At 38.7% G+C, this 15,591-nt stretch overlaps 2 protein-coding genes across 4 annotated transcripts; one reads left to right on the forward strand and one right to left on the reverse strand.

Moving 5' to 3' along the window:
• Positions 1-297: 297 nt before the first annotated feature.
• LOC136432551 (5'-3' exonuclease PLD3-like) lies at positions 298-10,914 on the reverse strand. 2 transcript variants are annotated; one of them, XM_066423922.1, is made up of 9 exons: positions 10,803-10,914; positions 6,747-7,006; positions 6,094-6,274; positions 4,888-5,145; positions 4,204-4,404; positions 3,609-3,751; positions 2,766-2,937; positions 1,910-2,012; positions 298-1,486 (listed from the first exon to the last, which is right to left on the reverse strand). In XM_066423922.1, exons 2-9 carry the CDS (start codon positions 6,965-6,967, stop codon positions 1,308-1,310), a joined length of 1,458 nt encoding a protein of 485 aa, XP_066280019.1. In that variant the 5' UTR covers positions 6,968-7,006; positions 10,803-10,914; the 3' UTR covers positions 298-1,307. The 2 variants fall into 2 exon arrangements, with proteins under 2 accessions (XP_066280019.1, XP_066280018.1); XM_066423921.1 differs by lacking the exon at positions 10,803-10,914 and adding an exon at positions 8,676-8,764.
• LOC136432555 (DNA-directed RNA polymerase II subunit RPB7) lies at positions 10,842-15,591 on the forward strand. 2 transcript variants are annotated; one of them, XM_066423926.1, is made up of 8 exons: positions 10,842-10,951; positions 11,690-11,799; positions 12,425-12,584; positions 13,398-13,448; positions 13,991-14,056; positions 14,518-14,589; positions 14,777-14,810; positions 15,344-15,591. In XM_066423926.1, the coding sequence occupies exons 1-8, from the start codon at positions 10,940-10,942 to the stop codon at positions 15,355-15,357; spliced, it is 519 nt and encodes a 172-aa protein (XP_066280023.1). In that variant the 5' UTR covers positions 10,842-10,939; the 3' UTR covers positions 15,358-15,591. The 2 variants fall into 2 exon arrangements, with proteins under 2 accessions (XP_066280023.1, XP_066280024.1); XM_066423927.1 differs by lacking the exon at positions 10,842-10,951 and having other exon boundaries at positions 11,678-11,799.

Here is a 15,591-nt window from a genome sequence, read left to right on the forward strand (position 1 = left end):
AATACGTTAGTCTGTCAAGTTTGCATTTCTAGCGGTGTTACTGATGTTGCATCCAGCACATATCCCTAAATACCCCGTTTTCGAAAAATCCCGAATTTAAGTACCCCGCGAATTTATGTTACCCAACGTTACATGTAGTATCTTCTATCCAAATACTTAATTAGATAATCATCGTTTTAGGAAGAGAACTTTATCTAGACCTAGAAGCTTTATCTAGAGGTTTTGACACCACAAATGGTTCATTTTTCACAAACGACTTCATTAAATTAATTTCAGTTAGAAGAAAAAAGACCGCAATCAGTGTCAAAAAATTTCATATTCACATAAAAAACACAATAATATTATTTCATAATCATAGCAACAATATATTTAAAAAATGATTTAGAAACATTGCAGGCAACAAACATTTAAAATTCAAATAAATTTTCAAAAAATACAGTAAGCTAGTGGTAATACTTCTTTTGAATTGGTAAACACATACACACATATACAGGATATACATGTCGAAATCTGAACAGCACAATTATATTGTTTCACAATCATAGAAATTTTTTTTCTAAAATCATTCAAAAACATTGCAGGCATCCAAAAATTTAATTAAAACTGGAAACAAAAGATACAGTAACCTATAGTGGTGATATTTTCCTGTAAAACTAATGGTGCATTAACTGTGTTGTCAATATCAATTATAGTACATCAAAAAGGCTAAAATGGCGTTAGCATAGATGGTCAATAGACACAGAAATAATTTTGTAAGCAACTTAGCAAGTGCATATACTGGTAAGGCCATGTTCATTTGAATACATGTATATGAATGACATCCTTCGGGGACCCCAAAATTGAAGCAATCGTGCAAATAAAACAAAGTTGCCCTCATTGTGAAACCTACATGGTCAGGAAGGATAAATAAAACTAAACAGTCACATAGAGTTTGGAATACGGAATAATAGATCCTTCATTTTTGTTCTTTCACAATTTCTTTGACGTTGGAACTGACTTTGGCATTCTACAACATTAGTACCCATTTTCCGAAATATTTTTGCAATTTACAGCATACATTTTTTTTTTCATTTTGTAGCTGCTTTGTACGATTTACAGTATTGCAGATTTTTAATTTTTTTGCATTTTTTTGGAAACGGATGGAAATTGATGTGCGTGTGGATGTCATCTATATAATCAAATCAACATGGCCTTGATAAAGCATTGCAGGATGGTCCTGTCCATTTTGAATCTTGGACGTGTTGGGCTTGAGTGCTACCAGAATGGTATCAATAAAAGTGGCACTAAGTGCAAAGTGTTCTCTTCTCTCATCTGTGCTCTGAGTAGTGGTCGAGGAAGTGTGCGTACGGAGAGTTCCAGTCTCTCTCGAACACGGCTCTCAGCTGTTCCTCCACGTTGTCCTTTCCAAACTGTCCCGACGTCTGGTTGATGACCAGTCCTATGCCACCAGTGTTGATGAAGTAGTCTGCTGACCAGTTGGATGTGCCTGGTGACAAAGAACCAGTTCAGAAAATGGAAGTTACCATGCAACTTATATGTAGATATGTATGTGATTAATGATAGAGAAAGTTTATTTGCAAGTTCATGCCCAAAGGCGAATTGCAAGTACGTGGACTTGGGAAACATATATGTGGTAGAGACATATACTAGTACATGTTGCAAGGACAGGATTACTAGTAACATTATTGCAACAAGAGAGTAGTTTGGACTGTGTAATCTTAGTCAATAATGTAGAATGTTAAATCAGTTACTAAATCAGTTAATAAATCAGTTACTCAGTAAACTTATAAGGGAATACCCTTATAATCATATAAATAGATATAAAAGTTGGACATCCATCAGCTTGTTCCTAAGACTAGGTCTTTTAAAGCATCACATATAGGAACAGATCCTATTCTCTGTGTCTCACCTATGTATGCCACTTGGTCTGTTACCATGTACTTGTTGTGGTTGACCCTGGTATAGGGGAACTGCTCTTCAACACCAGGATAGTCCGGAACCTCAAACAGTTTCTGCAACACAAAAGACAAGGATGTTATACAGAAAACAATGTGGTGCACAGAAAATACAGTCACTGAGATTATTAATTGCAGTCAGAAACATTTTCTGTTGGGACCCATAAAAGGACAAACAACACTAGGCTGTAAGTGTGTCGTTCGTACGTAGTTCAGTGGTTAGTGGCTCTGCCTCTGGACCAAGAAGTCCCGAGTTCGAATCCCGGCTGTGTTGCTCCTTGGACATGCATGCTACTGGAAAGGGTTGCAGCCCTTGGAATGGGACTTTTAGTCGTGGTCCACTGTTCATTGCGCATGTCAAAAAGAGCTAGGGGAATTTCCCCGATACAATGAGCCTGTAACATTAAACACATACATAGCGTATGTCTTCTCTGTCACAACCGGTGGAAGCTTAGCTCAATCGTTCATTGTGTTCATAAACTGGTTTGAGATCACTTACTGTAAATGCAGAAATGTTTGCCGGGATTTAATTTCGCGGTAAGGAGAAAATGGAGTGTTTTTGGTGGTTTTGAGTTTGTGTTATAGTTCACATTATAGTAGCGCTACAGTCACACAATGAAACAGCTTTTTGTGGTGGTTAGAAGTTTGCGGTTAGGTGAAGAGTGGGCTAAAACCACAAACATAAAACCACCATGAATATTTCTGCATCAAATTACTGTAATTTACTTTTCACTGCAATGAAACAAGAATCTATTACAAATATTTAATAGCTGCAGTAAAGTACACAATTGACAAGGAGAATGAACTTACCACAGACACATTAATATTGAGGTACTTTCCAGTGAAGTTCAGGTCCTGGAGGGACCACAGGTAGCGGAAGCTCTCTGCACTGGTGTGGTTCCATTTGGACGCCATCAGACGCACTTCGACATGACGGTCAAACGCCGCTCTCCTCAACTCATCATCAATAACAGGCCAGTAACTGGGAACAGAAATGGAAAATATGACTACGGACTAAATGATTTATACATTTATTTATCTATTTGTTTATTGTGTTGTTAATAGATGACAACTTTTCATGAACTTATCATCCATGACCCCCCTCAATATTAACTCTACCAACTCTGTTGAAAAGCGGCCATATAGTCAAAATTAACAAGGGTCTAGGACCAGAGGATCAGATCAAGGAGGTCCAGGTCCAGACCTGAACCTGATTATAGTTGTACAGTTATATATTTTGGAGAGCAAGACAATAGCCCAGGTCTCTGTGAGTGCTACAAATTATGTTCAAATAATATTGGAATGGAAATTTTTAGTGCACACATTAGTGCTGCCTATTCAAAGAGCATTATCTCAAAATGAACCTTTGCTTAAAAAAAGACAGAATTCCACCCATTTCTAACCAATCATATGACAGTAACCATTACTGTCTTATAATTGGGACAAATGCCAGTCCAAATAATTTTTGGCAGTCCACAGCAAGAAACACCATACTATGAACAGGTGTCCAACCCTACTGGGTGTTGTTACCATTCCAATGTTTGATGACGACGTCACGTGTTGGCAGGATAGCGACCATTGGAAGTGGACTATAAAGCTATCCAGACTGGATTCCAGGCTACGAATGATTAAAAGATATTAGGACTAACTTACATGTTGTGATTATACCGGTACAGAGTGGTAGGGTCATAGTCCATCACTGCTACGTACACAAACTTCTGGGCTGACCGAATCACGCCGACGATGGCATCAATGTCAGATGTCCTCCCTTTGGGACAAAACTCCGGGGGAGAACTCTGTATAACAATTGAGTGGAACATGACGTATTGACTTTAGACACAATAGCTCTGCAACATGATTTGGGTAAGATACAGTTCAAGGGTTATTAATGGTAACATGCTTGTTAAAATAGCCCTCAATAGCATAGATTCTGAAGCAATTGTTCTGTTTCTGCAGATACTACTTTTCTGCATCACAAAATAATTCTATTTGCATTTTGACTCTGTATTTGAACAAGGCAGCATACATGTACAGCTACAATATTCTGATAACCAATTAGGTGCAACATACTATATTGCAAACAACTCTTGCTTAGAGTTAAAAATTGACCTGGATCTTCAGCAATCAGCTCATTGGAACCCACCCAACCTTAGCTCTATTATATAAGTACAGAACTACAGTGTACTGTGCCAACAGAACAAAGGGGTAGACTTAAGGTGATGGTAAAACTTTGTAATCTTGAACCTACAGATAAGAAGGTGTTGGTGGCCGTCCCGTTGAATGCCACCTGCACCGGTGTCTGTAGGTTGTAGTTAGTCTGGTACGCAGCCGGCCAGGAGGGCGGCAGGTCGGCACCGGGCTTGCCCAGGTCCCAGTACACGGAGAAGAGCTTGCCGACGTCCTGGGCCAGACAGGGGCAGTCCTCAACAACCGCTCCTAACTCTTTCACCTAGCAATACAAACAAAAAACAAACAAATGATTTACAAACAAATCCAGACAGGGCCAGTCTTCAACCACTGCTCCCCACTCTTTCACTGTAGCAATACAAACCGAATTCGATATAAAATGGGCTTGACACCAGGTAACGTCTACTTCAATCAGATAGAATGTAATTTATCCAAGATGCACTTTCATCTAATATTTTTAAGAGAAAAGGTGGGACATCAACGTTATCATCATATTATAGTCTATCAAAACATTTAGATATTCTTACTGTAGATTTTTCGAATCAACTAGCTAATTATAGGAATTATTCAGGAAACACATACACCTCACTACGTATACAGACACAGTACAAAAGTTGCTCAAAATAACAAGATAGATTTGGTGAGCGGTCAGATGTTTCAGGTAGAAATTGTCTCTTGATCACAAAAATCTATTCAGTTTTAGAGGACCTGGTTTTAAACCTTTCCTGGTGTACAAGCTCCTCACCTGTGTTAAGGACCTCCAGTCCAGGTTTGCACTCCCCACGTAGAAGTGTCGTCCGTCCACAGTGATCATCTTGGTGTGCAGCACCCCTCCCCAGGAGTAGAACCTGCTGAAATTTAGCGACCTGACTTCAGCAGCCCCCACCTTGGCTAGGAAGGCTGTGTCGTTCTGAATCTTTCCTTCCTGAATGTCCTGGGCGATCCTGATCTTCACAGCCCCACCTTTACCCACTCGAAGTAGCTCATTGTAAAATGCTTGGCCCTGCATTATAATGAAAAGGTTCTATGAACGCAATTCACAGTGAAATGAAACTATGTCAAACCTGGTCTCAGCAACCAGTCAAGGGACCGAGAAAGAGTGGTTGCTGAGGAAGAGCGGTTGCTCCAAATAAATGGTTTGCTGGATGGTAGAAAAAAGATACATTTAAACATTCTAATTGTTGTTCAACCACATCTATCTTAAACCATGGTGTTAGCATTGTGAAGATTACAGTTTGTGTCAGAAAATATTGTTTCCAATCCTAGCAATAAAATGAAATCAAACTCAAAGACCTATATGGTGCAGAAATCCTGAAATTGAAATACATTAGATGTCATACGTGTGGAGTGGATATAGTCAGTCAGTCAAAGTTCCTTCCCGCACCGATGGTGCATGGGGCGGCGCCCATCTCCGTTTCAGTAGCCCTCGGGCCATACAACTTTGTACAATCACTACAGCAGGGGGCTAGTTCACTGGTAGTGGTGTGCATTTAACAAACCCCGCTCTGGAAGCTGGACATATGCTACCCCCCCAGTTGAAGAGAATGGTATTGCCTTGCACACATTTATGTGTCTGTCATCCAGGCTAACATACGCAGAAATAAAAGCAGGCTTTTAGCTAGGATTTATAGACAAGGCATCCAAAAATTGGGAGGGCAATTAGTAACCCAGTAACTTTGCATGCATGTCTATCAATTTACAAGCTGTCCCAGTGTCTAGTTATGAGGAAAAATTAACAGTCACAGTCTGTGTGTGGGGAACTCATGTACATGCATATGTGTATAATCTATAAAGGAAACAGGGTGTCCTCTGAGTGTGTCCTGCAAAAGGAGGGTGTCTAACAATGTTTTCTTAGTTTAGCACATCCTGAAGACACCCTTCATACAATGCCCTGCTAGCTAGCAGTTTGAATAAAAGTACAGCCATATAGCTAGCATTATAAGGGACCCACCTCACTTGCTGACTCATCATGAGGAAGATCTTCTTCCTGGAGGGTCCAGTAGAAAGAGGCGATGTCTATGGAATGTTGTGCATTCTGTACAAGCCTCATCCAGGCACTGTAGATGGATGGGTGGGTGGGCTGCCCTGCTGCAAACGTCAGGTTCCACGGGATGCTCTCTACAAGGGTAAGTCTGAAGAAAAGGAGTTTTTACATCAGATTCAAACTATATAATTTTTTTGAACTTTTGTGGTACACAGACATTAGTGTTGAAATGAAAGTTCATCTGTTATGGTAATCATATTCATACAATTAAGATCTTACACACAGCTGCTACATGTATTTCCGTGCATAAAGTGATTTAATAATAGCAATTAACAACAAATAACAAACTTTTGAGCAGACCTCAGAGTCTTCTCAATTTCACTCCACCTGACAATTAGGCTTTGGGTAATTTTAACTTGGGAAGGATCAGAAGACTGAATGCAAGTTTGTTTGTAAGCTCACAAATTACTTTGTGCAAAACACCTGTATACCAAAAAAAAAATTAACACTTAATGTTTGTATCAGTCCTTATATTCTATAATTTTTTTTCATCATGTACAATTGTTACAGTGAAAATCTGCAGTTAGAAAAGCAACAATTTTGTGGTATCAGTGACATACTTGCAGGGGTCAGTACAGATGGGTTGGTTTGCTGCGGTATTGCGGCTCCAAAAGATAACCACCATAGAAGCAAATACAACAACCCCGGCCAGAAGGGCTACTAGCATCAGGCAGGAGGCAGGGTTTCTGTAGAAGGGGAGGGGCTTGGTCCTCACACGAACATGGTAGTCATCGCTGTTGTTCAGGGGCGTGGTCTCCGCGGGCCCTTTGTCCTCCTCCATTATAGGTTTCTTTGTGCTGTTCTTAACGCGGTGAAGTGGCTGTAATATATCAGAAAAAAATCATCTTAGTCAAATAAAACTGGGAACTACATATAGAATAGAACACTGTGAATTCCGTTACCTGAGGTACCCGTGGGTGGGACCGAGGGTGATGCAGAATACACTGCGTTGTATTCTATTTATGTCATACAATATAGGAAATATGCCAGAAGTTGAGAAAATTTTGTGCCTACGAACAACAAATTGCAATGACATTAATAATGCCGACGTCTGAATCCGGTATTTGAATTTTCCATAGCGGCGCACGTTGTGTGCACGCACAAAGATACCGTAAAATATAGACTGGTCCTGAACACCCGTATCGAACGTTACCCTGGCACGGGTATCATGACATTATGTATGATACATGTATTAAACTTTAACCTGCTGTCGGTTACTCTTCGCAAGAAAAACATACCATATTACTAATAACCAAACAAAAAATTGGGTAAGGAGAAAGAAATTACAGTCTGTTTTGTGCCCCCTCAAAATGAACTACAATGACATCGTAGTTTTTGTAATCAAGTCCATAGAGGTTTGGTTTTGCAAATGTTTTACAGTGTTGGGTACGTTTCTCTGGTAGCACAGAGACCCCCATTGCACCTTTCCTGAATAGGCTGGTAATGTAATTCCCTAGCGTGCCTTCCCAGTCTGCCCCTCCCACTCTTTCAGTCTTCATTAAGGCTTTAAGTGCCACGTTGTCAGTTCCCTTTCTATCATTTCTGCCATGGTTGTTGTTACCTGAGTACAGTCAAACTTGGTCGGGCAACCACATGGCACAGGCAAGCACCTACAGTCACAAGCCGCATTAAAACAGTCCCATCCATTTTTACATTATCAACTAGTAACCCGTATGTAAATGTATGTATATATGTAGTAACCCTACCCTGTTTTGAGCAACCGACTGTCCTAAGCAACCACTTTTCTCAGTCCCTTGGGTGGTGGCTGAATCTAGGTTTGGCTGTACTAGTTAAATACTGACCGCATATCTAGTTGCTCCCTAGCACATTATGTAAGATTATGTGGGAACAGCAGTACTATACAGTATTACTAATAGTAAATTAGTATTACTGTACATTATGTATGTACAATATACTAGTGCAGTACACTGTCTGTATATAAATACACACATGAATTACATATGATTGTATAAATGATTATCCTACAAATTCATATGGGAAAGTCTGGATATAAAACAGCTGTTTTTACATAATGGTTCCCCAGTTTTTCATTCAGTTTGTTGGCTTTATCATGTTTTATCACAAATTGCATGAAGTTGACAAAAAATAATTTCCCATTATGATTTGTATCTTTTCTAAAATTATGATAAATTTGATAGAATCTGTACGTCAAAACTGCCGAAGAAGACTACTCATGCAATCAGGGAACTGATAAAATCTAAGTGGACAGGTGGTCACTATAGACTGGATTCTTAAAGCTTGTTTCAGTGAGAACAATTATCTAAGGGACCACCAAAGTCATATTGGCCAGGTGGTCCTTATAATGTAGGTCACTATATATATAGTACAGGTTTGACTGTATAAAACTACCAGGTATCCAACACTACCAATTATCCATATAGATGTACACTTCACTGTAAACTACTAACTGTAGCAGTAACTGCAGACTAGTTGGAATTATCTAACACAACAGTCTATCCAATATATACCTGCTGAGTATTGTGGTGGTGTCTGTGTCTGGCCATGGCGGAGTCCCACCCACAATGGAATGTGTAGTGCTATAGACACTAGCCTTGGGACATGAATAAATCATGTTTGGTACTGTAAAACCCATAATTATTAGTATGTTTGAAAGACTGCCTTATTACCTGCACAATCGGATCTCAAATTATTTTTGAAGTAAAAATATGCAGGAAATCTAATGTGAGCATGACATTAACCATGCAACGTTCAGTGTACAAACAAACAATCTAATGGTCATACAGTAAATTAAGTTCACTGAGACTTAATTTTGTGGTTAGAAGGGAAAGGAGTAATGTGGTGCATTAAACTACATGCATTGTGTGTTGAGTTTGCAATTGCGCGGACACCATGAACATAAAACCGTAGTTCAAACATTTCAAAATTTACAGTAACATTATCATGCCTAAAGGCATTCAGGAAACCTGCCGACTAGCAATTAGTAATGCATGGTTGCACAACCAAGTAATATACAGGTGATCTCCAGGGATCTCCCCAGAAATATATAGCAGGATGGGGGGAGGGTGCCAGGCACAGGATACGTGTCGCGAGGGGGAAGGTCTGGAGTGGGGCGCACACCTCTCAAAAGGAGAGAGCGACTGTTGCATTTTGCCTTTTTCAGACATAATAGAAGTTATTTCCTGCAACTTCAGCCTTACATCTGAAATTTCTAGTTTTGAGAAAATTACAAGCTATGCTGGGTAAAAATTGGAAAAAATACCCTAACTTTGAAAATCAACAGGATGGAGCTGGGATTAGAACAGGATGGAGGAGCGCCACTGTTCCATTCTTTAGGGAGATTGTTGGATCTCTCTGAGCCAACAATGCCTAATTTACATTCAATGCCTTCGTCCAAGGTATGATATTTCAGCGCCTTTTGTGGAATCGCTATGTATGATTGTTTGTTTGTCTGTATTACTAGAAAAGCTGTGTATTGGACAAAAAATGTTCACGGTAGTTTCAAGTTTGCGGTGCACGGTCTGAATTTACAGTATTTATTTTTCATTTTTATTTTATTCAAATTGCAGCAGGCGATACATGACAACCCAGGCAGCAGTAGCTGATGCCGGGCATCTAACACATAGCACAATGTTGAAAATTATGCATATATACAAACATAAGTTCCTAACGGACACAATGATGATAATGATAATAATAATAATAAAATGTAAAAGAGGTTCGAGAGGTCAGAGGTCTTGATTAACATTAATAAGATGATGATTACTAGTATGCAAATCTATGTAGCAAATTTACATATTAACTGATGAGGAAATTCTATAACTCCACTGCAATCAACACATCATATACACGTATGCAGAACTTTCAATACCATGTGGCATGTATTAAGCTTAGAAAGAAAGGAATATTGACAGATATCAATCATGCAAATGAGAAATTCATTTGCATAATCAACAAGAAAGGGATGAAATGCAATTGAGGTAACTGATTTCATACTTTGGGTATTAGTATATGGAAGTTAGGTAAAGGTGGACACATTTAGATAAAGCCTCACCACTGTAGCAAATGCTGAACTCTCATATTGTTCTGAACAAGCTAATGGCTGTGATTTCATATCCGATCCGAGTGAGGATAATTATAAGTTTGTAACTCCTAACATTAGCAGCCGGAACTGCAGGTGTATTTTTGTTCAAGGCTTGAAATTGAGGTCAATATGATGTAAAAGACACAACTTCACCAGACATAGACAAGATGTCATCATATATTTAACCTCCTTGCTAATACTTAGTAAAGTATTGTTGTTGTTGTTTTGACCTCCCCAATTATGCAGGCCTGCTTCAAGTCAAATTTAATGTCTAGAGTTCGATGCTTTGACAGAGCATTGATTCTCTAAATTATCAAATAACATCCTGATTTTCATATAAATATTTTCGTATTGAGGAAATGAAACCAAGCACTTTCGAAATTCCCGGGAAAGGGGTACTAAAATTACAACTTCTGAACATATTTTCCATTATGCATTGGCTTGATCCAATCAATCACTTTCCCAACAGCTAAACTCGAAGTTTACATGCCTGACTTTGAAACTAATTTTATATAACTAAAGTTATATGAACTTAAACCTGAAGAAGTTTTACCTTGTCCGGGTTGCTGAGTTGTCTGGGCTCTGTCACCCCTTCTCCTGAGTGGTCTAACCCGTTTGTACATCCGGTTCCGGGTCAGGTCACATGTGGCTCGGGCAGCAAGCAGACCAAAAACGAAGAATTTGAACACAATGTTTTATCATGTAAGTGGTCCTTAGTATCATCGTTTTGAAAATTTATTTAGTTTCGTTGTATACTTGGTAAGCCAAAGTAAGCATATTTCGTGTTAGATTTTGTTATTATCCTAGGTTTTGGCAACTCGTTTGTTGGACGTGTACCTACCACAGTGTCTTTTTTATGCCCCCCTCCCCAACTCTCATAATTTTTGGGTACCCCGCAAAAAAATTATCATGATTATCGTATATTTGTAGAGTCCCTCAACCTTTTCATTTCTATTTTTTTTTATCCCCTCCTTATGTACCTCTTCTTGTTATTTTCTTGAACCAATCTGGACAAACCATGTCCCACTTTGCTAGATGTTTTGATGATGCAAAATAAATATCAGTGTCCCTCAGTCAGAAAATAATTTATGTAAGAAAACATTCTTCACTTGCTGTAAACTGATTACTTTTCACACAATTTCAGTGTTCAATGTTTTAATGTTATCATAATTTTCCAGTTCGATTTTGACTGTCATGATTTTAAACCAATAAAGCTGGTTGGTTCATGGTTTAAACTGCACATGTGCAGTGTGATGCTTTGTAAATATGCTAAAGCTGAAGACCCCTGAGACATAAACAAAACATGTCTACTTATGAACAATGTATGAGGATGGTCTAGACAAGAACTGTTTACAAGTTAGGGGCCTTCACCTTTGACCCTCCATATACATATTGCGTTTACTGTGACCTAAGTAAGACATTGAATTGATGTACTTTCAGATTTCCTTGGAACATGAGATTCTTCTCCACCCGCGATATTTTGGTCCGAACCTCCTCAACACGGTCAAACAGAAGCTGTTCACAGAGGTGGAGGGGACTTGCACTGGGAAGTAAGTCATGAGGTTCTTCTTCTTTGTTATTATGTGCTTAACTTAAGTTAACTTCATTGATTAAGATGAGGACTCCAAGCGTTGGTAACTGGGAGACCCACATTCAATCCTGGGTCAGGACATCTCAGTTGGGGCTGCACCCATCTCTTTGATGTAAAATGGGGGTCCCAAGTTTGAGGAGGTGTCTTGAGCATGTTAAATGGGAAGGGCTAGCAATTCCCTCTCTGTCAAAATATGCCTTACTACTGAAACATTTCAGTAAGAAACTTGCTGCCCTATGTGCCACTAGACACCACAAAGGCTGGAATGAACGCACATCTTCGTACTGGGCAAAGTCTTCAGCTGCAGCTTGTAGTTTTTATTAATATTTCCCGTTCTCCAAGAGGTGACGGAATCATTGACAAATATTTTCCTCTTTAGTGCTCTATGATCTATGTCTACAGTATATACTAGTAGGTGTTCATGGAAACCTACCATGTAATTTTCAATGTTTCATATTGTTTCATCTAGTTTCAGTTTGTATCCATACATGTATAAATTATAACGTATTACCTGTGTATAGTTTCAGTGTTGTTGACAGCTCTGATTTACATACTAGTACATATACTGTACCCTTGAATTTCAGGTATGGTTTTGTCATAGCAGTGACGACAATCGATAACATTGGTGTGGGGGCCATCCAACCAGGGCGTGGCTTCGTGCTGTACCCGGTCAAGTACAAGGCCATTGTCTTCAGACCGTTCAAGGGAGAAGTGGTGGATGCTGTTGTCACCCAAGTTAACAAGGTAGCCTTGCATTTCATCCTGCTCTTTTGCTGTGTACAATATTGTAGTGTCAAATGGCCAAGGGGCTAGGCCAGCAAAGGTCGAGAGGTCACAGGTTTGATTCCTAGCATTCCTGGCTAGACTTTTGGCCTCACTCTACCCAGGTGTAAAGATTGATGGGTTCCTGACTTCATTTGGGGAGGTAAAAGGCGATGGAAGGAGAGGATTGAGCTCCACCTTCCAATACCGTGCCCTAAACACAGTGGATAGCACCTCCATACCCATACAGCCTCAAAAAGGCTATGGGGCTACCTTTACCTTTTCTTAATATTGGGAAAACTGGTGTTGCCCCATGGCTTGAAAAATGTGGTGAATCTGCACTTATGTTCTCCCAAAATTTGAGCCGTTCATCTAATTTTTGACTGTGGATGCACTGATGCACCTAGATATTTGTGTAAGGATACATTATAGTAACCTAAAGGTACTACAGTTATGCACTCATGATATACAGCACATTCTTGACATTTAAGAGTCAGAAAAAAAAGTCATTTTAACCTTTGTTGTATCATTTCTTAAACATTCTACTAAAGTTAGCTTCAGAATTTAAGATTCATGTTCTGCAGGGAGGCAGTAAGGTTTGTAAGTAGGTTTTGCTGGCATTTTATTTTGTGTTGTGCACTATAAAAATGTCTGTGCTAGATTTTCAGTTAAAGTGCACCAGTCCACCTGTTTCCAAAAATGGATTTTTAGCCCTGTATAAAGATATTATCAGTGCGTCACTGCCTGTTTTCTCCTCAATATGATGATCATTGTTTTTCTGTTCCTTTTGTAAAGGTGGGACTCTTCACAGAGGTGGGGCCCATGTCGTGTTTTGTGTCCAGACATGTGAGTATGGGTACTAGTATTATTTTTTATCATGTAATTGAATTTGTTCTTTGCAGTTCAACCCATTTGATTAATAATGTGAGAAAAACAGTCAACTCAGTACACATTTATGAAGCATACTTGTTATACTATGCTATACAAGCTCACTCTGAAGTTTTAAATTAAATGTCATCATCATGTAAAATTAAATATAAAAGTTGTCAAATGTTTGATGATGCTGATCTCCAGACTGAAGCCTATGCGACACAACGGATACACTAATCCAGAGGAAGCACATATAGTTAAGGAAAGTAATTCAGAATCAGTAAAAGAGACACCAACCAACCAGTTTGTTTGGGATCTTATTTTGAGGCTGAATGCTGTCTCTGTAGGGAATACTTGTAATTCTGTAGCAAAATGACTGATTTGCCATTGGCGTTTTGATATTTCAATCCCTCTATTTTTACGATGCTATACTGTAAAACTTTTGTCAAATGTTATAACATGCAAACATAATGATTATAATATCATAATGATGATATCATGTTGTTTATGCCCTACAGTCCATTCCATCAGACATGGAGTTTGACCCCAACTCTAACCCTCCCTGTTACAAGACTGCCGATGAGGTCAGTACATTTTATCTTGTCTCATCTATGTCATTCAAAGAAGAGGAGCAGTTATATTGGATGACTTTAAGATATACGTCATATATAGGGATGCATAAGCTGGTCAGAACCAAATCCGGAATCATAGAAACGCTTAGGTTCAGGTCCTGAACCTAAATCCTGGATTCGAATCCAGACCTGAACCATAACGTGGGTTTAGGTATGCATCCCTAGTCACATTTAAGGCATATTCTGTACTCTGTAGTGTACTGGCATAGCAAGGCAAGTCACAAAACAGAGATCTTGTTGACATCCCAAATTTCTGGGGTTTTTTTCTTCAGTTTTTCATAGCATTTAAGACCAGTGTTGACCAACATGTAGTATAATATTCTGGGCACTTGTAATATCTATATTATATATATTCATCTTTTTTAATGATCTGTTTTTTTTTAGAGTGATATTTAGTGTCTATTTCTACGCAGGATGTTGTGATTCAACAAGATGACGAGATCAGAATCAAGATTGTTGGCACAAGAATTGATGCCAATGACATTGTAAGTTGCACAACATACACAGGCATACTTGAGATTTTCTATCATATTCATTTATAAGAAGTGGTTTTCAAAGCCAAGCTCAGGGAATTGTCATGTGGCAGAAATCACATGTTTTTGATTTGATTACGAATTCATAGCCCAACCGAGATGATGTGTTTCTAACGATGAAGTATCTTCTGTTCCCCAGTTCGCCATTGGCTCACTTATGGACGACTATCTAGGTGAGTAATTCTGTAAATATACTGATAGGGTAGTGTGCATCTTCACTTAGTCTAATTACTTCTAAGTAATGATGTATAGAAAGCTGATACATCTGATGAAACATTTAACTCAATAATGCTATGTCAGATAGAAACTCCTTATGCAAGCTTGTAGAAAGAAAGCTTGCTGACTGACCTATAACTTGAAGTGTGCTGAAGTTGAGAAAGGGTGGCATACTCTACTGTTATTTGTTACAAGTCAAAGTACTGGTTACCTCTTGCATAGTTAATGTAAATTTTGTGTGAGAATGCTGATAGATATGAACTTTTATTGTTGAAAATCATCTCTGTGGTTATACAAACTCATTTGCATACACAACAAGTTTTCCAGCTCCTATTACTGTATATAGGAGAAGGAAAACTTCCTATGTATGCAAATAAGTTTGTCAAACTCCTCATGATCATTTATCTATTTATTCACACTCCTGTTCATGTACATGGGATATTTACATGCTTCATCATTATGACAATGTTGTGTTTTTTCCCCTTCTTAGGCCTTGTGAGCTAAGACGTGAAGGCTGCCCTGCATGAAGACAACATCTTGATATGAACTTGCCCTTCAGTATGACAAGCGACTAGTCAGTTTCCATCGACACCTCTGTTTTGATATAAACATGAAGTTGTATGGATACATTTTGTATATTTTACTTAGTAATCTGTACTGTGTATGAATATGATACCCTATAGTAGGATTAAAGTTAGTATTTTTACAGTTTAGTCAATAAACTATCATTCTGTACAA

The sequence above is a fragment of the Branchiostoma lanceolatum genome, chromosome 4 (genome assembly GCF_035083965.1).
Source record: "Branchiostoma lanceolatum isolate klBraLanc5 chromosome 4, klBraLanc5.hap2, whole genome shotgun sequence".
Taxonomy (NCBI): domain Eukaryota; kingdom Metazoa; phylum Chordata; class Leptocardii; order Amphioxiformes; family Branchiostomatidae; genus Branchiostoma; species Branchiostoma lanceolatum.